General features: G+C 42.3%; 1 protein-coding gene across 1 annotated transcript in view; it reads right to left on the reverse strand.

Moving 5' to 3' along the window:
* DCAF5 (DDB1 and CUL4 associated factor 5) overlaps positions 1-21,366 on the reverse strand; it is a 686,846-nt gene that overhangs the window by 282,558 nt on the left and 382,922 nt on the right. The window contains exon 5 of the mRNA XM_044073987.1: positions 17,155-17,284. Within this exon, the coding sequence (XP_043929922.1) occupies positions 17,155-17,284 (130 nt within the window). The remainder of the gene's footprint in view (positions 1-17,154; positions 17,285-21,366) is intronic.

Raw genomic sequence — 21,366 nt, forward strand, 5'->3', positions numbered from 1 at the left:
CTGCCACCACCATGGCATCTACTGGAATGCCTTTTGAAAGAAATTCTCTATCAGGGGGAGCGGACAAAAACTTGTTGGGTCTCCTAGGGACCGGTTCCACAGTGTCTGGAGTTTACCACAACTTTCGACAAACGAGGTTCAGGAGTTTGTTGAACGGGGGAGAAACCCAAGAGGCAGAGGGTTGTGAACCAAAGGCCTTCAGGAACACAGATTCCCCCTCAGAGGGGCTTTAGATGGCCAGTCGCCTCTCTGTCTCAGTATTTCCAAGACATCTGAAAAAGAGATATCGTCAGAAGATGACTTAGGGGACCCCTCCGACTCCTAGAAGTCGGTGTCAGATGTGAGGGACTCGTCTTGGGAGTCAATGTGCTTCCCCTTGCACACTCTCTTTCTGGGTGGCTCCTCAGGTAAAAAACCCGAGGAGGCTTCAGAAAGCTGGGGACCACTCAAGGAGATATCCTGAGGCCTTAGGTCTCTGCTGTCCCTAGACAGAGGGTGATCTGATACTGATATCGGTGTTGGAGGGGGAAGATTGTCGGTACCGTAGGATGCAGCTGACGACCTGGCCAGCACACTCATGACCTCGAAGGCTGATCCCCCTGGCTCTGAAGGTCGACTAACCGCAGAAGACAACCTCGGAGCCGAGGAAATGAGGTCCGAAGCAGATGTTGGGTCCATGCTCACCCGAGCCGAAGCGCCGAGAGGAAGGCTAGGAGCCGAAGATCGACCCGATACCACCCTCTCAGCTCCGACTGGGGAGCTGTGGACCCTGGACCCCATGGACGGTGCCAATGGGGTCGGAGCGGAGATGGGCGCCGAGGCGCTAAAAGGGGCACATGGAGCCGATCTCGAAGCATCAGACAGAACTGACAGCTCTGGTTCCGAAGAAAAGTCCAGAGGAGGAAAAGCCAAAGATGAAGGGGGGACAGGCTCCAGAGCCGATTGGGCCGGAGTCGAAAGCAATTTAGCCAGCACCGATGACTGAAGCAGTTTCTTTGCCACTCTATCGACATAGTCATCGGAAAGTGTCCTAGAGGATCTGCAGGACATGGTTGGGGATCTGGATCTCCTTATAGAGGGAGACCTACGAGTAGGGGAGACCGGTCGAAAAACTTGAGACCGGCTCCGAACTAACATCTGACCTTGGGTCCAATAAACCTGGAGTCAAAGTAGATACAATAGAAGCACTGTCGTCTATTGGCTCCGAAGCCAGTGGAGCCGAAGAAGCTATAGTTGTCTTAATAATTTTCTCCGGTGGCTCCGAGGAGACTGACGGAGCCAGAGAGTGCTTCTTAGGAGACTTTTAATCCAACTTTTTATCTGATTTGGGAGAAGACTTTGAACTGGAGGATCTCTCCAAATCCTCTTCAAAAGATGGTTTCAACAATCCTCTCAAAATCAGCTTGTTCTTCCTCTCTTGCAGCACGCGGGGGCTAAAAGCGTGATAGAAAGTACAGTTGTGTACACTTACCATAAATGTAGATGTTCGAGTGTATTCACTGTTGCAGTCATTACATTTGGGTAATCTGCTGGCAGGTTGCTCTCAGGTCAGCCTGAATTCCAAAGTCTTGGGTCCTGCGTCGGTTGCAGTCTCCTCTTCCATGACGTCAGGTCGTCAGGGGTATAAAACAAGCAGCCGACGCCATTTTCTTTAGTTTTCCTTGCCCCAGATGTCTGGTGCCCCCAAAAAGGTAGCAATATATATATATATATATATATATATATATATATATATATATATATATATATATATATATATATGTATATATATATATATATATATATACATATATATATATATATATATATATATATATATATATAGAGATATATATATATATATATATATATATACACACATATATATATATATATATATATACACACACACATACATGCATCAATATAAACTTTACCTTCATCTACAAGCAAATACACCACATAGGTTGTAGAAGATAGAGAAGGAAAGATAAACTCCAGAATGAAAGGGGGATGGTGGGCGGTTAACCTGAACTGCAACAGTGAATACACTCGAACATCTACATTTATGGTAAGTGTACACAACTATACTATGTTCTTCATGTTTCACTGTTGCAGTCATTACATTTGGGTGGAATCCCAAAGCTATGGTTTGGAGGCTGGAGCTAAACAGCATCAGGTGTGGCTATAAGGCCCTGCAGAACTGCAGTGGCAAAGCCTGCCCTGGACTTGTTGAGAGGCAAATGATAATGCTTTGTAAAGGTGTGAACAGAACTCCAAGTAGCAGCCTCTAGAATGTCTTTAGTTGGTACTCCTCTGAGAAAGGTTGCTGAAGTAGCTGCAGCTCTGGTGGAATGAGTCCTAATGCCCTTGGGCACAGGTTTACCATGGTGCAAGTAGCAGAAACGAATGCAGTGGCTTATCCACTTTGATATAGTCTGCTTTGAAATAGCCTTTCCTTCTGATCCTACAGCATATGTCACCAGTAATTGCTCAGTTTTTCTTAAGAGATTTAGTCCTGCTCAAGTAGAATCTTAACTGTATATGTACGTCCAAGGAATGCAGAATTTTCTCCCCCTTGTTTTGTGGATTTGGATAAAAGGCAGATGAATAGTTTGGTTAAGAGCCACACTGGAAACCACCTTAGGCATAAATGTTGGATTTTTCCTCAAGTAGAATTTTAACTGTCTGTGTACGTCCAAGGAATGCAGAATTTTCTCCCCTTGTTTTGTGGATTTGGATAAAAGGCAGATGAATAGTTTGGTTAAGAGCCACACTGGAAACCACCTTAGGCATAAATGTTGGATTTGTCCTCAGAGACACCCTGTCTGGGTAAAATATGACAAAAGGCTCCACAGCCATGAGGGCCTGTAGCTCTGAGACTCTTCTTGTTGAAGTAATTGCTAGTAGCAGAGCTGTTTTCTATAATAAGAACTTTACATCAGCAGTAGCAGGTTCAAATGGAGGCAGGGTGAACTTTTCCAACACATAATTGAGGTCCCATGCAGGTATTGGTGATCTTCTAGGAGGCCTTAAATTTTTGGCTCCTCTAAGATACTGCTTTAGTAAAGGATGAGAAAAGACTGGTGGCTCTGTATTGTAATGAGCCGAAATGGCAGAGGCATGGATTTTAATTGATGAGAAAGATAGGCCTTTGTCAAGCATCTCAGTCAAGTATTGTAATATCTGAGGAATATTTGGTTCTGCTGTATCAGTTCCTTGTGCATGATTCCAAGCACAGAATCTCTTCCATTTATCAGCATAAGATTTTCTAGTACTAGGCCTTCTGGCTTCCAAAATGACATCCATCACAGATTTACTGAGAGGTGTTGTTTGTATAACTACATGATCAGCCATGCTGCCAGGTTCAGTGTCTGAAGTTGATTGTGCAGGATCTGATTGTTTTGCTGGGACAGTAGTTGAGGTCTTTGAGATAAGGTCCAAGCTGGGTATTGAGACAAGTTCCTTAGGATTGTGTACCAGTATTGGCGGGGCCAGTCCGGGGCAATTAGTATCATCTTTGGTTTCTCTTGTCTGACTTTTAGGAGGACCTTGGGAAGAAGAGGCAGTGGAGGAAAGGCGTAAACTGAAGGATAGAGCGTCCACTTTCCATGCTTGTCTGTAATAACTCCTTGTGCAGAATCTTTTCAATTGATAATTTTGAGGGGAGGCAAATAGATCTATGTCTGGGGCTCCCCCATTTCTTTGTTATCATGCTGAAGACTTGTGGATCTAGTTTCCCTCATGAGGATCCATAAGGTTTCTGCTTAAATCTTCTGCCAGAGTATTTGGTTTTCCTGGCAGGAATTGAGCTTGAAGATGTATTTGGTAAGTCAAAGCTGTGTCCCACAGTGCCATGGCTAATCTGCAAAGGGGGTATGAGTGCATGCCCCACTGCTTGTTTATATACCACATGACCGTGGTGTTGTCCGTCTTTATCAGTAGTTGTCCTGGATGAAGTAAGTCCTTGAAGGCTGTCAGGGCATTTTGAACAGCTAGCATCTCTTTCTGATTGATATGTAGATGCATTTGTTTTGGGGTCCATATGCCCTGAATGCATCTTCCCGCCATGTGGGCCCCCCCAGGCATAATCTGATGCGTCTGTTAAGGTTTGGCTGACAAGGGGTAGAGTGAAGGCCTGTCCCATATTTTGGCGACATGTCTTTGCCCACCACAGAAATGCCTGTTGTAGGCAGGGAATGAGAGGAATCATTGTTTCCAGACTGTGACGATGTTGACTCCATAAACTTTTTAGGTACCACTGAAGTTTCCTCATATGCAGTCTTGCATATGGAATCAGTAAGATGCAAGATGCCATGAAGCCCAAAGCCTGCAGAATTTGTCTTTGTTGCCATCAGTTTGAAGTAAGTAGTCAGTTGCCTTTGCTTGCTGGCGTGAGTTAAGCCATCTGGGCAGTTGTATTCAAGCTTGCACCCAGAAATGTTATCTTTTGAGAGGGTACTAGTTGTGATTTCTTTTCGCTTATTGTGCACCCTAGGCATGTTAGAAGCCTTTTCACAAATGCCAGGTGTTGAAGAAGAATGTCCTTGTTCTTTGCTTGAATGAGACAGTCATCCAAGTAAGGATATATTTGAATACTTCTTTGTCTGCAAAATGCAATTACTGGTGCCAGGCACTTTGTAAAGACCCTGGGCACAGTAGATAAGCCAAAGGGCAGTGCAGAGAATTGGTAATGCATTAAGCCAGCCTTGAATCTGAGGTATCTTCTGCACGACTGCCTTACTGGGACATGCAGGTATGCCTCTTTTAGGTCTAATGTCACCAGCCAAGCATTCTTGCCAAGCTGCTGCAAAGTCATCATTTTGAATTTTGGAATGTCCAGGTATGTGTTCAAAATCGATAAATCCAGTATTGGCCGCAAGGCCTTGTCCTTTCTGGGTACCAAGAACGGTCTTGAGTAAAAACCTTGTCCTTTTTCCTGTTCTGGTACTGGCTGAATGGCCCCCATATCCATGAGAGACGTAACCTGTTTCTGTGCCTCTGCCCATTGATTTTTTGGCAGATCTGGCCAACCGTTTACCACTGGCAGAGTATGGAAATGGAATCTGTATCCCTGTGATACTATGTTTAGCACCCAGTTGTCCTGGGTTATTAACTGCCAATTTTGAGCAAAAAGTGCTAATTTTCCCCCTAAGGGTGCTGCCAAAAGATAAGTGCTTGGTGAAGGCAGAGGGAAGTCATTGGGACTGTTTTCTGTAGGTTTGCGTTTTATCTCCTCCAGATTTGGAGGTAAAAGCACCCCACTGCTTTGACCTGTATGAATCTTGTGCCTGGTATCTGGAACCTTTAGGGCATCTGGATTTGCCCCTTTGAGCTCTGTCTGACACAGGAAAGGACTAATTTTTTTGTAGGCCAGTGTCTACTGAATATTGGTGGCTGCACGTGCAAGAAGTCTTTTACAGTTTGCATAGACTTAGCTTTGTCTTCCATTTTCTTTAAAACCTCTTCTGCCTTAATACCAAACAGAGTATCATGCTGTAAAGGTGCATCTAGTAATTTAGCTTTAACATGATCAGGCAAATTTTATTCCTTTAGCCAGGCATGCCTCCTAATCACAGATCCAGTAACTGTGGCCCTGCAGGAGGCCTCTAAGGAATCAAAACCACATTGCAAAGTATGCTTTCCAACCTGTTCAGCTGCATGCAATAATTCCTGCAATTCTTTATTTTCTGCACATTCAGAAATCAACATAATTTTCTGTTTCAGCAATCCCATAACCTGTTGTTGATAGTTGAGCATATGAAACTGGCACTTTAAGGCCCTAATTGCCAAAGTTGCAGATGTATAAACCCTTTTTCCCCCCATCTATCCAGTGCCCTTGAATCTCTGTCAGAGGGGGTAGGATTTTTTGCTGTTGAGGCCTTAACTCCCTTTGGAAACTGTGAAATAGTTTCAGGATCAGCAGCAGGGTTTCTAAATAAAAATTTGTGTGAGTCAGGGACCCTGTAATATGTCAGGCTTGCTGGGAACCAGAGGGAAGGAGTCAGGGGTCAAGCTTGACTCCGAAAACACATCATCCACAATGTCTAAAGGCCAGGCCTGTGCTGAGGGAGAAGAAGGAAATCCCTGAGCCTCTTTTTTGATTCTGAGAAATCTTGACTCTCCCAGTGAAAGTGCTCCCTGAAAGTATGCAAGGTCTCTCCATATGAATAATCCTCAGGAGGTGATGCAGATGGTATAGACTTCTCTGCAACAGAATCCTCATTGGGAGTTATAGATAATTCCTGATCAGAAGAGGAATCAGAAGAAATAGAAACCTGACCTGAAGATTCATAATCAGTGTCTTGCCTAGGCCTCTTATCTGGAGGGGGATGGGAACCCCTGATCAAGGTAATAAGGTCTTCAGCCATTTTGATCATCTGTTTTTTAGGCATAGAGGCCTGTGCATGTGGCTCATGCATTGCTATTTAGTTTTAGAAGTTGCTTTTGTCTTTGGTTTTGCAGCCGTCATCGGTTTGACATAAAAATGTTGAGGCCTGAATACACCCTAAGAAGCCGGTGCCTGCTCAGTGGCTCTGGACCCATTCAAGGGAGATCCATCCATGGGTTCAATACTTTGAGTATCTTGCGGCATGCCGGACTCCACATGGGTGTCGGTAGGGGCCTGCAACTCAAAAGCAGCAGGTATCAGGGGCTACAAAAGCGCATCACTGAGTACCGGCGAACCGGCGACTGGCTTAGGAGAAGCTTCGTCGTCGGTTTTGGACCTCAACTGTCTCTCTCTGCCCTTTTCTTTGCGTTTTTTATGTACTCCGGTAGTCGGATTGCTATTCGATGATATTTTTGGGTAGTTAAATCTGTTTCCAAAATACTTTGAGGCAAAAATATACCGACGCTTAATAGTGCGTTGGTTAAATCTAGCACAAAACTGACAGCCAGGCACATTGTGATCAGGGCCTAGGCAAGGAATACAGTATAAATGGAATTCCTTATGAGGTATTTGCTTCCCACAAGTAAGACAATTATTAACTTTTTCTGACATCGGTATGGAGCAAGAAAAAAGTTTCCCCAACGGGGTACTTCGCTTTAGTGAAGACTTCGGTTCTGAAACTCAAACTCGATTATTTCAGGAGTCTGCCGACTGGCATTTGCGAAATGTTTCTGCTTCGGGCACCGCGCGGCAAGAAAGAATAAAGAAAATGGCGTTGGCTGCTTGTTTTATACCCCTGACCACCTGATGTCATGGAAGAGGAGGACAGCAACTGATGCAGGACCCAAGACTTTGGAATTCAGGCCGACTGAGGGCAACCTGCCAGCAGATTACCCAAATGTAATGACTGCAACAGTGAAACACGAAGAACATCAAGCAGGATTCCTGTAAATGAATAGCCCCCAAGCAATACACACATACAGAATGCCAGTCTGTCAGAGACATTTTGTTGTTACACTTAACACACTTTTTGAAGCCCGAAGGCCTGTGCTCTTTAGACTCCTTGGACATGTTGAGACAAGAACACACACACACACACACACAGGGGAAAACGGTAGGGGTACCTTCACCACAGAAACAAGAAGCACGAGAAACTAGCCTCTAACTCAAATGGCCTAGAGACCGCGAGGTCACCACAGGGAGGACTAGGTCCTCTAAGTTAACTGGGCCTAGCCCAGGAAAAAACCCAACAGAGGAACAACCAACAGTCACACCACAAAAATAACGCTGCCAAGAAGGATTAAATTGGTAAACAACAGAAAGAACAACAGGAAAAACCGGGAGAGGACTAGGTCCTCTAACTGAAACGGGCCTAGCCCGTAAACACCAGGTAAAGTGGGATACCAGAAGAGACACTAAATTGCTAAAGTAAAAATACACACACACTAGCTATTAAAATAGCTTTTGGAGCTACTAAATTGAACAAAAATAAGTAAATTTGTACTTGGCCACAGCCAAGAGCAAGACGAAGTCCGAGCTGTACGAGCGGCAAACGAGATCTGGGAATAGGCGCATTGCACCATGGGATACCTCTTAGCCACGAGCCAATTGAAGACTTCGAGCTAGAGAATGTAGGCGAGATTGGACTAGATAACATCCCTCATTTCTTTCTGAGTGTTATGATGCTTCAGGAAAGGAAGCTGCAATTTCCACAGCACTCTGTGTGATTCTGTTCATGCCTCCATACCTCATTCTAGGCATCCATAAGAACATGTTGAAGAGAAGGAGGTGGTATGAATGGCAGTCCTGGGTTGAGGATGACCTTTTCCCTCCACCGAAGTAGGGCCTTTGTGAGACAAGGAAAGAGAGAAATCATGGTGTCCAAGTGTTGACAGTGCTGGGACCACACAGATTTCAGGTTGAATCTTCGTCATGCGAAGACTGCCTACAGGAAGTACAGGGATGGTGGCTGCCATAAATCACAAAGTGCTCCCTTGCTGAGCAATTGGTTATGGAGGAGAAAATTTTGGAAATAACTGGACAGATTGCGAACGTTCTCCTGGGGAAGGAAGGCATGCATTTTCTTTGTGTCCAGTTTGCAGCCCAGAAACACTAGGTCCTGTGTGGTGACCATTTGGGATTTTATTTAGAGTAAAACTCAGACCTGTCAGAAGATGGAGAGTAAAGTGTAGATGATGAACAAAAATTTCTGGAGAGGCAGCCTGGATCAGTAAGTCATCCAAGGCAGGGGAAAGTCTGAATATCCTGAATGCAAATGAAAGCTACTATTGGATCTAGACGCTTTTTGAACACTCTTGGAGCTGTGGAAAAAACAAAAGGTAAAGCAGTAAACTGAAAATACGAGGAGCCAACGAAAAACCTGAGGAATCTCCTGCAAGAAGAACAAATAGGCATGTGTAAGGGTGTCCTTCTGATCTAGTGACACTACAAAAATCGGGGGGGTGAAAGGTAGAAGAGTATGAAGAGAGTAGTTTAAAAAATGGTATCATTAAATAAATGTTTAGGAGAGACAGATCAGAAAGAGAGACAGAAAGATCCTTTCCATGGGAGTAGAAAAATCCTGGAGTAAAACCCTTTTCCCATGAAGTCCTTGGACTTGTACTATAGTGCCCTGACTCAAAAGGTCTTGAATAATGGGGGCCTGAAGGGATATTTGGTTTTGAGGAAGTCGTGGCATGCTTTTCAGAGGGGAAATATGTTCCCACGACATGGAAAAAAGTACAGTTTTGTACCTACCATAAATGTAGATGTTCGAGTGCTCACACTGCTGCAGTCATCACACTTGGGTTATCCTGCCATCAGGCGGTCCCCTCAGTCGGCCAGAGTTCCAAAGTCTTGGTCCGGCGTCGGTTGCTGTCACTTCTTCCCTGACGTCAGTGCGGCAAGGGTATATAAGAGGCATCAGACGCCATTTTCTTCAGTTTTTCTAGCTCTAGATGTCAGGTGCCCCCTAGTAGGTGGGCAACACATATTGCCAATAAAACATGTACAGAAATTACCAAGAATACCTTCAGTTACAAGCAAATACACCACAAAGGTTGTATCAGACAGAAAAGTACAGAAAAGTTCAACTTAGTTCAGAGGGGATGGAGGGAGGGTAACCTGGACTGCAGCAGTGTGAACACTCTAACATCTACATTTATGGTAGGTACAAAACTGTACTATGTTCATCGTGTTACACTGCTGCAGTCATCACACTTGGGTTGAATCCTAAAGCTAAGGATGGGTGGTGGAGTTAAACAGGGTTTGGAGAAGCTAGTAGGCCCTGCAGAACTGCAGTGGCAAAGCCAGCTCTAGTCTTAGAGTATAAAGGTAAGTGATAGTGCTTGGTGAAGGTGTGCACTGAACTCCAAGTGGCAGCTTCCAAAATATCCTTGGTTGGTACCCCCCTGAGAAAGGCTGTTTATGTTGCTGTAGCCCTGGTGGAGTGGGACCTAATGTTAGCAGGTACCGGTTTCCCATGATGTGTGCAACAGAAACGTATACAATGTCCTATCCATTTTGAAATGGTCTGTTTTGAGATGGCCTTTCCTTGTGATCCTGCAGCATAAGATACAAAGAGCTGGTCAGATTTTCTGAAAGCCTTAGTTTTATCCAAGTAGTAACGTAATTGCCTGAGAATGTCCAAAGAGTGCAGGCGTCTTTCTCCTTTGTTCTGGGGGTTTGGGAAGAAGGTGTGTAAATGAATGGTTTGGCTTAGGGCCACACTGAATACCACCTTTGGCATAAAGGAAGGGTTAGTGCGTAGAGCGACTCTGTCTTGATGAAAAATGAGGAAAGGCTCCACTGCCATTAGGGCCTGTAGCTCTGAGACTCTTCTAGCTGAAGTTATTGCTAGTAGCAGGGCAGTCTTCCATGATAGAAACTTTAAATCAGCTGAAATAGCTGGTTGAAAGGGCGGTAGTGTAAGCTTTTCTAGAACAAAGTTGAAGTCCCAAGTTGGTGTTGGAGTTCTCCTGGGCGTTCTTATGTTCTTAGCCCCTCCGAGGTACTGTCTTAGGAGTGGATGTGAAAATAAAGGTGGATCCGTGTTGTAGTGAGCTGAAATCGCTGAGGCGTGGATCTTAATAGATGAAAAAGAAAGTCCTTTGTGCAACATCTCAGTTAAATATTGTAGAATCTGAGGAATGTTTGGAGCAAGGGGATCTTGGCCTTTAGTCTGGTTCCAGGCGCAAAATCTTTTCCATTTGTCTGAATAGGCTTTCCTGGTGCTGGGCCTCCTGGCCTCCAGAATGATATCCATAACAGCTTTAGATAGAGGTGTTGTCAGGTTGTTTAGATAATTTTCCATGCAGCCAGATTTAAAGTCTTGAGCTGGCTGTGTAGAATCTGATTGTTTTGCTGAGTGAGCAGGTGAGGAATTTGGGGTAAAATCCATGGTGGGCCGTGGGCCATGTTCCTTAGTATTGGGTACCAGTGTTGGCGTGGCCAGTCTGGAGCAATGAGTATCATTTGTGGCCTCTCTAATCTGACTTTCAGCAGCACCTTTGCTAGAAGAGGCAGTGGAGGAAAGGCATACACTGTTAATGTTTTCCAGCTGAATGAGAGGGTGTCCACTTTCCAAGCTAGTGGGTGGAATTGTCCTTGTGCAAAATTTCCGAAGTTGGTAGTTTTGGGGGTTGGCAAACAGAACTATGTCTGGGCGTCCCCATTTTTGAGTTATCATTGCAAATACTTGTGGATCCAGTTTCCACTCGTGGGGATCCATGATGTTTCTGCGTAGGTGGTCTGCCAATGTGTTTTTCTTTCCTGGACGGAATTGTGCTTGTAGTTGAACTTGGTAAGTCAGTGCTGTGTTCCACAAGGTCATTGCTTGCCTGCATAGGGGGTAGGAGTGTGTGCCCCCTTGCTTATGTACCACATTACTGTGGTATTGTCTGTCTTTATTAGGAGTTGTCCTGTATGCAAGAGGTCCTTGAAAGCTGTTAGGGCATTCTGTACAGCTAGCATTTCTTTTTGATTGATATGCAGACGCCTTTGATCTGTATCCCATTTGCCCTGAATGCACTGTCCTGCCATGTGTGCTCCCCAGGCATAATCCGATGCATCTGTTGTTATAGTTTGCCTGGCTGTGGGCAAGGTAAAAGGCTGACCCTTGTTGAGGTGACAAGCCTGTGCCCACCATAGAAGCTCCTGGTGAAGGCAGGGAATGAGTGGTATCATTGTTTCCAAGCTGTGGCTGTGCTTTGTCCATACGCTCTTCAGGTACCATTGTAATTTCCTCATATGCAGTTTTGCAAATGGTATTACGAGTATGCAAGATGTCATGAATCCCAAGGCCTGCAGAATTTTTCTTGCAAGGAGTTGGGTCTTTGTTGCTATCATTTTGAAGTTTTGAGTCAGCTGTTGTTGTTTGTCTGGCATGAGATAAGTCATCTGGGCCGTTGTATTCAAGCTGGCACCCAGGAATATTATGTTCTGTGAGGGCACTAGTTTTGATTTCTTTTCGTTTACTGTGTACCCTAGGCAACTTAAAAGGTGTTTGACAAACGCCAGATGCTCTAAAAGAATGTCCTTGCTTTCTGCTTGAATAAGGCAGTCGTCCAGGTATGGGTATATTTGAATTCCTCTTTGTCTGCAGTATGCAATTACTGGTGCCAGGCATTTTGTGAAGACGCTGGGCGAAGTAGATAAGCCAAAGGGCAGTGCAGAGAATTGATAATGAGTTGAACCTGCAATGAAACGGAGGTATCTTCTGCAATTGTGTCTGATAGGGACATGCAGGTATGCCTCCTTGAGATCCAATGTTACTAGCCAAGCCTTCTTGCCCAGCATGGGAAGAAGCTGCTGTAGTGTTAGCATCTTGAATTTGGGTACAAGGAGGTAGGTGTTTAGAAATGAAAGGTCCAGAATGAGTCTCCAGGCTTTGTCCTTTCTGGGGACTAGAAAGAGTCTTGAGTAAAATCCTTGTCCTTGCTCCTGTGTAGGTACCTGTTGAATGGCTCTCATGTCCATGAGAGCTGTAATTTGTTTTTGTGCCTCCGCCCATTGATTTGGTGGCAGGTTTGGCATTCCTCTTATCCTTGGCAAGGTGTGAAAGTGGAATCTGTATCCTTGTGAAACAATGTTTAGGACCCATTTGTCTTTTGTGATGATGTGCCAGTTGTCTGCAAAAAGTGCTAATTTCCCTCCCAAGGGAGCTGCCAAGAGAGATTTGCTTGGCAGTCTGAGGGTTAAGTCATTGTGTTTGTCTTCTGTTAGCTTGGGGCCTGTCTTCTCCTCCTTTCTGGGTAGTGGCACCCCATTGTCGTGGTTTGTAAGGGCCTTGTGACTGACCTCTGCCCCTTGGGCGTCATTTGCCCCACTGTGGTCTGTCAGATGCTGGAAAGGACCAGTTTTTTGTTGGCTAATTTCTGCTGAAACGAGGGGGTTGAACCTGTAAAAAAATCCTTGACCGTCTGCATAGATTTTGCCTTATCCTCCATTTTCTTTAAGATCTCTTCTGCTTTTACACCAAATAAAACATCCTGCTGTAAAGGTGCATCCAATAACTTTGCTTTAACATGATCAGGGAGGGTTTGTTCTTTTAACCAAGCATGTCTACGTATGACAGAACCAGTCACTGCTGCTCTACAGGAAGCTTCCAATGAATCAAATCCACATTGTAAAGTACGTTTGCCCACCTGTTCAGCTGCATGTAACAGATCCTGCATTTCCTTGAAATCAGGCTGCTCTGAATGTGTGCTCATTTTTTGTTTTAATTTGGACATTAGGAATTGCTGGTATTTCAGCATGTGAAACTGGCAATTTAAGGCTCTCATAGCTAGAGTAGCTGAGGTGTATACCTTCTTTCCCCATCTATCTAGTGCTCTGGAGTCCCTTTCAGAGGGTACAGGATTTTTAGCAATAGAGGCCTTAACCCCTTTGGGACCCTGGGAAATTGTTTCTGGGTCAGCAACAGGGCTTTTGTATAGGAATTTGTGTGAGTCAGGGACTCTGTAGTATCTGTCTGGTTTGGCTGGAGCAGGAGGTAGAGAGTCTGGGTTAAGGCTAGATTCTAAGTAACCATCATCCACAATGTCCAACATGGGAGGGACAGCAAGTGGTCTGTGCTGGGGTAGTAAAAGGAACTCTCGGAGCCTTTTCTTAGAATCAGAGTAATCCTGGCCTTCCCAGTGGAAATGTTCCCTCATGGTATGCAAAGTTTCCCCAAAGGAGTAGTCTTCTGGAGGAGATGCTGAGGGAATAGATTCTTCAGCATCAGAATCTTCATAAGGGGGAAAGGAGTATTCCTGTTCCTCAGAAGAATCTGAGGAAATTGAAACCTGGTCAGAGGAAGCATAATCCTCCTCTTGTCTTGGCCTTTTATCAGGAGGGGGATGGGAACCCCTGATTAGGGTAATCAAATCTTCAGCCATCTTAAGCATCTGTTTCTTAGGCATGGGGCCTTGTACTGGAGACTGATGTACAGTCTTTTTAGGTTTTAATGGAGTTTTTAGCTTAGCATAAGATTTAATGGTGAGTGTAGTCGGTCTGAAGACACCTTCTGCAACCAAAGGCGTTTCTACTGTACCGGACTCTCCTTCTGCTCTGGAGTCGGAAGGGCCTAAAGAAGATGGCTGAGTCGGCCTAGTACTCTCCGCTTGTGAATCAGAAGCTGTCTGGAGTTCTAAATCAGCGGTCATCAGGGGCTGCGTAGGCACCTCACTGAAAACCGGAGAACCGGCGAGAGGCCCAGCATAGGCCTTGGAGTCTGGCCTGGTTCTAGGCTGCCTGTCCTTATCCTTGCATTTTTTATGCATGCCGGTCGTCGGTTGCTCCGACGGCATGGTATAATTAAATTTCCTACCACAGTAATGTCGGGCAAAATCAAACCGATGTTTGATAATTCGTTTATTAAACCTAGCACAAAACCGACAACCTGTGACGTCGTGGTCTGGGCCTAGGCAAGGAATACAATAAGAATGAAAGTCCTTATGAGGTATTTGCTTCCCACAAGAAATGCAATTGTTAACTTTTTCTGACATCGGACTGAGGCAAGAAAAGGTTCTCCAACGGGGTACTTAGCTTTATTGAAGACTTCGGTCTGAAATTCGATTTGAAAATCTCAGGAGTCGGCCGACCGGCACTTGCGAACTGCTTCTGCTTTGGGCACCGCGCGGCAAGAAAGACTGGGGAAAATGGCATTGGATGCCTCTTATATACCCCTGCCGCACTGACGTCAGGGAAGAAGCGACAGCAACCGACGCCGGACCAAGAATTTGGAACTCTGGCCGACTGCGGGACCGCCTGACGGCAGGATAACCCAAGTGTGATGACTGCAGCAGTGTAACACGATGAACATCTATCTCTGATGATGGAGAGGAATCACTTGTCAGTGGTAATAGCTTCCCACCTGGCCAAGAAGAGTGACAGCCTTTGAGAAAGAGGGGGTAATGGGACTGAGAGCAGGGAAAGAGGTGCTGCAGAGGCAGTTGTGGGATTTTGCCTCAAAAGGCGGCATCCTCACTGGAGGTTCTCAATGTTTTTTTTTTTTTTTCAGAGTAGCTTTTCCTAGGGATTTTGTTTGTTTCTGAACTGTCCTGTGATCTCTTCTAGTGAAGAAAGTAGATTTAGGCGGGTAGTTCTTATAGTATTTAGGAAATGAGGACTGTAGTATCTGTCTGCCATCCTTCATGGTCTTACCTTGGTCTTGGGAAAGTTCTGATCATACTGGCTGCCTGAGGACCAAACAGTAAGTGTTTGTTCACTGGTGAGTCCAGAATTTAGATTTGAAATCCTCAGGTATCGGCTTAGTGTGAAGCCATGCATATTTGTGAATAAAAGATCCAGTGGCAGCTGCCCTAGACGCAGCCACAAGTTCATAATTGCACTTAATGCTGTGTCTAGCAATATGAATGGCCTGGGACTGTAAACTCAAATGCTTAGAATCTGCTGTAGGAGGATCCATTATAGCTTTGTTTAAGGAATGCAGGAGAGAGATCAAATACTTTGCCATTTGAGTCTGGTAATTAACTACCCTAAAAGCAAGGTAGCAGAGGTGTAAACCTTCTTTCCCCATCTATCCAAAGCCTTATTATCTTTGTCAATAGGTAAGGCATTTGCACTGGGCAGATGCTTAGAGGGCTTATCTGAAGAGAAAGAGACTGCAAAGGGATCTGTCACTAGGTTCTTGAATAAATATTTTAGGGCACCTTGTAAAACCTGTTTGTTCTCCTGTGAGCTGGTGGGTGAGAAGCAAGTCCAGAAGAGGTGGACTGAAAGGTATCCTGGAAAGCCTCAAGGACAGGAGGGACTTAAGAAGGGACAGAGGTGACCATCTCCAAGAGGGTGTAATACCTCTTCTGAACATCGGAGAACTGCATGGATAACCATTCATCATTTCTGTATAGTCTCCCCAAAGGAAACTTCCAATAGGAGAATCTGGTGAAAGAAAGTCCTCTTCATCGGAAGAGATTTTTCCTGGAGAATGCAGTGAAAATTATAGTACAGAGAATGGTCAGAGTCATAGTCCTGTTCCTCATCAGAAGAGGAATGAGACTGAAAGTAAGGAGGTTTCAAAGACAAAAGCTTTGAAAACCCCCTGTGAGAAGGATACCCACTCCTTTTCCCTAGATATTGAGGGACAAAACACAAGACTAGTCTTCTGTTTTTTTTTTCTTTTTCTTTTTAGGTGTGAAGATGAGATGCAGAGGTTCAAAACCCTGTTAGACTTCTATTAGATGGGCTGGAATCTCTTCCCTAACTAAAATTTGAGAGACTAAGTCCAGTCCTTCGGAAATGATGAGACACGGTTCCTTGGATGTATCGGCAGCCTGCAAGGCCTCCGGAGTCACAACGGCCTCTGATGGGGTCTCAGTAGCCAGCAACTGAGAAGCAGCCTGATATATCACTGGTTCTGCATCACTGAGTACACTGGAGTTGGAAACGCTGGACTGTGGATTTGTATGAGGCCTCTTTAGTTTTTTTCTTTCACAGCAGAGGAATGTCTGAGGATGTGGAGTCAGCCATATTGGACTGGGCCAAGCATTTACGACGCTGGATCTCGAGAAAGCTGTTATGATTAGAAAGCCTTGATCTAATGTTTTTTGGAACAAATCACTGGCAGATTGAGCAAGATCTGTCATTTGAGTTCAGGCCTAAGCAAAAAAGACGTGGTATGCAAGTCTTTGTATGCAATCTGCCTACTGCACTTGCGCTTACCCCTTCTAGCTGACCTCTTCAATTTTCAACAAAATATTGTAGGATAGAAAGGAATGCTCCCCAATGGGGGACATATATGGATAAGAAATCAAAGCAAACAACCTAACAACGAAAAGTCTGAGGGATGCATAACCTTCTTTTGGGCTGATGGTGAGACAGTCTATGGATCCATGCTTGTGCATCCATCTACATACCACAAAGCATAACAGCTGAGGTCACGCACTGGACGTTTGACTTAGGGAAGGGAAGGATTTGGTACATTGGATGGATGTCAGTGGTGACAACCCATATGTCAGGAATACTTCAACAGTGATTTCAGTCAGGACATCAAATGGTAAATCAGCAGTTTCCTAACAGACCAGTTTGAAACACGACAGTCCTGCTGGTATCCTCCTTCTATGTTCACAGGTTTGGCAAACAAGTTAAAGGCCTAGTGTCCATCAAGGTGCTGATGTCCCCATATCCCATGTTGGCACTTACAGGTTCAAATCAAACCTCTAGCCTATCTAATGCACCTAATAAGAGCTTATGTTTCAAAGAGGAACACAGAGTGAAACATCTTAGCTATTGAAAAAAGTACTAATATTAAAAGAGAGACAAAGAAAAGAAAAGCATTTTACCTGCGTGGCTTGCGAATATCCCATAGACCTACTCCTTCCTTAGAATTGGCTGTTGCTAGTAATCTGGGCTCCGCTGGATTAAACATCACACTGTGAAATGCTGAGGGATAGTGTGCTAGACAAAATGGTTCTACAAAAGGGGGAAGACATTGCATGATTAGAATAAATATCAAGTATCTCAGAGGCCTTAACATAAATGTTTCACTGAAGCCAGACTGTGAACACTTCTGTTAAATGTGTTTTACTTTATTTCATTAGCATAATCTGCTATTATGCAATATCCGTTTATGTTGCATCTCGAGAGAGGAAAAAATGTGAAAAATGGATGTAAAAAAAACACACTTTGAACAAACATGATACAGCTAGCCATTATCAGTTTAAATTTTGCTGAAAGCATTGCAAAAAGATTACAAAATAACTCAAATCAACAGATGCATGGCTTCCTATCACACCTAAAAAAACACAAATTTGCAAGTCCTGGAAAAAAAAGGCCAACAGATTGCAAAATAAACTATTATACAATAAAAGTGCTTTTGAGGAGGGGGGTGCTCCACTCACAACCTTGCTACTTACATATATCAATAGAGACCGATACACACCTAGTATACATTTATTTTATTTATTTGCATTTGATAAATGCATCTGAATGCGGATCCATCTGGACCATTTTGAGAATCAGCTTGGGTAGAAAAACAATGGAAAACAATTATTATAAGATATCACAGACTGCAATATATATATAAAATGCAACACATTTAAAATGACACCAGAATTACGATGACAGACGGCAACCCACCGTCAGCTATGTTTGTAGTTGGTAGCGAAAAGAACACGGCTCGGACTGAATAAAAACTTTAATAAAAGAAACTCAAAGCCATTAGGAATATACAACTAGGTTTAGCGCTTTCATCTGCAACAATGCAGACTTCTTCAGAACAATAACACTGTAACAATACACTCTTTTAAAACCTTTTTGGCGCCAAATATGCACTTCACATATATAAAGTGCTAGTGCCTACTATCGTATACTGTCATTTAAAAAATTAAACAACCTTCCTTCAAATTCAATAAACATCAATTAATTTCCAATAACATAAATTATTAATGAATATATGTGTATATATATATTATAAATATGTAAATAAAATGTAAAATGTATTCCATATAAATCTAAAATGTAATTCTAAAATCATTCAACAGACATATAATAACACCTTATACTAAAGGCTGCTTTTATATACTACCCTAGCCAGTGCCTACAAAGTAAATGCATGATTTACATGTTCCATACCATAATACAATTGATACGACACCACTAATATGAACATAAAATTTGATGACCGTAAACATATAATAAATTTATAATAAAATTGATACGGAATGAACAATATATATAACTATTCCAATACCAGAAAAAGTTTTATTGATACATACTCATTTAAACCCGGTTCCCTGGATGCATCCGTCCGTATTTGCCAGACAGCCTCCCTTTTACTTAAATAGCTTTAAAATTTCCTCCCCAGGTAGAATAATGCACCTGATCGATAATTGCAAACCTAAAACTGTGTCCATCATCATGTTTTTTTATGTGCCTATAAAGTGCGTTCTTTGTCTCTCTGGTTCTTATTTTATATAAGTGATGATATATACGCTTACGCAGCTGTCTCTCTGTCTTACCTATATAAAACACGGAACATAATACACATTTTGCCAGATAAATTATGTTTTTCGTATTACAATTACCCCTTTTGAATTTTATGTAAGTCTTGTTTATGTCATCCAATCTACATCCTTCACTTTCATTGATGACTGAGCACTGATTACATGACCCACATCTCCTAGTTACTCCATTTTTGTTGGTATTTATTGGGTCTCTAGTGCCATGCTGCAGGTACTGTTCGATATTCATACCCATTTTGTGTACAAAACTAGGTCTTAAACCCACTGTATTTTTTACCTCATCATCTACTATTAATGAATTCCAATGTCTTATAATAATATTTTTGATTTCATTAACACATGGTGTATACATCAAAACACATACTCTGTTAAAAGGATCATCACTTGTGACATTATTCACCTTAATGTTATTAATTTCAACACCCAGTAAGGGGGGGTACTTTTTACCCCACTCATTCCGAACATACTTAGATACATCTTCTAATAACCATCTTGGGTACCCCCTACTGGCAAACATAGATATGATGAATTCCAACTCCTTTTCCATCACCTCAAAATTTGATGACATTCGTGCCGCCCTAATGCATTGCCCTTTAAATATATTTTTCAATATGTATTTTGGATGAATACTAGAGTATTCTAAATATCCACTGGAGAATGTATCTTTCCGATAAATTTCAGACTGAAATCCATTGCTAGTATGCCTTATAAATGTATCTAAGTAAGATATTCCTTCCTTACTAATGTGTGTAAACTTTAAAAACTCACTAGTCTGATTGATATATTCAATGAATTCTTTAATAATCTCATCTGGTCCATTCCATAAAATAAACATATCATCCAGAAATCTAGTGTAATAGGATATATGTTTATAGTATTCACTCTTAAATATGTAATTATTTTCCAACTCCAACATAACCATATTGGCAAATATGGGGGCACAAGAAGCCCCCATAGCTACACCTCTAGTTTGTTTATAGTATTCCCCTTCAAAATATATAAAATTATTGTCTAACACAATACCCATCATATCAGTAATAAGACTGATGCGGTCCCAACTCATATTAGAATATTTCCTTAGAGTACTACAAAAATCATCCAATCTTTGGTCTCTAGGAATACTCGAAAATAAGTTGACCACATCAATAGTAATGTAGGTTAATTTTTCTTTCCACATTTCTGGAGTAAGATGGAATAAAAACATCCAGGAATCTTTTACCAAATGTGGAATATTGTCGTAGATCAGTTTAATCTATCTGTCAATAACCACTCCGATTGGGAATGTTTTCGATTTACTACCTGATATGATGGGGCGGAAAGGAGGTTTAACTATATTCTTATGTACCCTGGGGATACCTACAATGGTAGCCAAAATGGGAAATTCAACTTTCATAAAATTATATATATCTTCAGTTATTCATTGATCTATTAAGTACTCATTTAATGCCAAGTCAATTTTCTTATAACATATATTAATCTCATTCAAGGACGTTACATCATAATTACCTGACTCCATTAGTATTTTTTGCATTTCATTTATATAATCAATCGTGTTATAAAGTACTATACCCCCTCCCTTGTCTGGTTTCATAACTCTTATGTTTTTATTCCTAGATAATTCTACCAGACACTGCCTCTCCTTCATATTTAAGTTGTCTTTTAGCAAATGTTTATTAGTTGCTTTGTTACACCACTGGATATCAAAACAAACTAATTCCTCAAAATTAGACACTTTTTTATGGCTCGGGGGAATACAAGTGCTTTTTTTCTTACACATATCCCTATTATTGTTAACAACATTCTTGGATTTGTCACCTTTGTTATTGAATGACAAAGCTAAATTTAGCCTTCTACAATATAATTTGAATTGTTATGGTGCCAACTACATTGAACACAACTGTAGGTATATATTTCATACCCTTAATAAACAGAGAACCATGTTCGTCTCTAATGGTATCATCCTTATAATTATAAATCTTTAAATCATTAAACTGATACACTATTCTATCCTTCTCATCTTCACAAATTAATCCATCATTCACTTCCATTATGTGTAACTGATGCAGATGATTCATCAGAAAAATAACCATCAGACTTTGAAAAAACGTCATCTACCATCGAGTTTGTCGATTTCTCTGGAAATAATTCTGCTTCATATGTGGTGTGTAAAAACGTCCCCCTTGAAAATTTGTACCCCTTTCCTCATGTAACTCGTCATTAACATCATAATTCATCTTATTTTCATATTTATTATGTGTATGTTTCTAAATATAAGCTTTATTTTCCTTGTATTGTTCCATATCACGTAAAATCTTTGTTTTTTTCTCTCATATATTTTCCCGCTTTACTGTCCGCTAAATTGAATTGCTTATCATACAAATCCCGCCATTGGGGAAAAAGTATATCACTCAATATGTCCTTATTCAACTTTTCCAAATCCATAACCATTCTACTCAATTTTTCATTGTTTTCTTAATTAATAACTTCATATAGTTAATGCCACAAGTATTAAATAAAGTGTTGAATTCTGCC

The sequence above is a fragment of the Protopterus annectens genome, chromosome 6.part0 (assembly GCF_019279795.1).
Source record: "Protopterus annectens isolate FY-2018-M chromosome 6.part0, PAN1.0, whole genome shotgun sequence".
NCBI classification, from domain to species: domain Eukaryota; kingdom Metazoa; phylum Chordata; order Ceratodontiformes; family Protopteridae; genus Protopterus; species Protopterus annectens.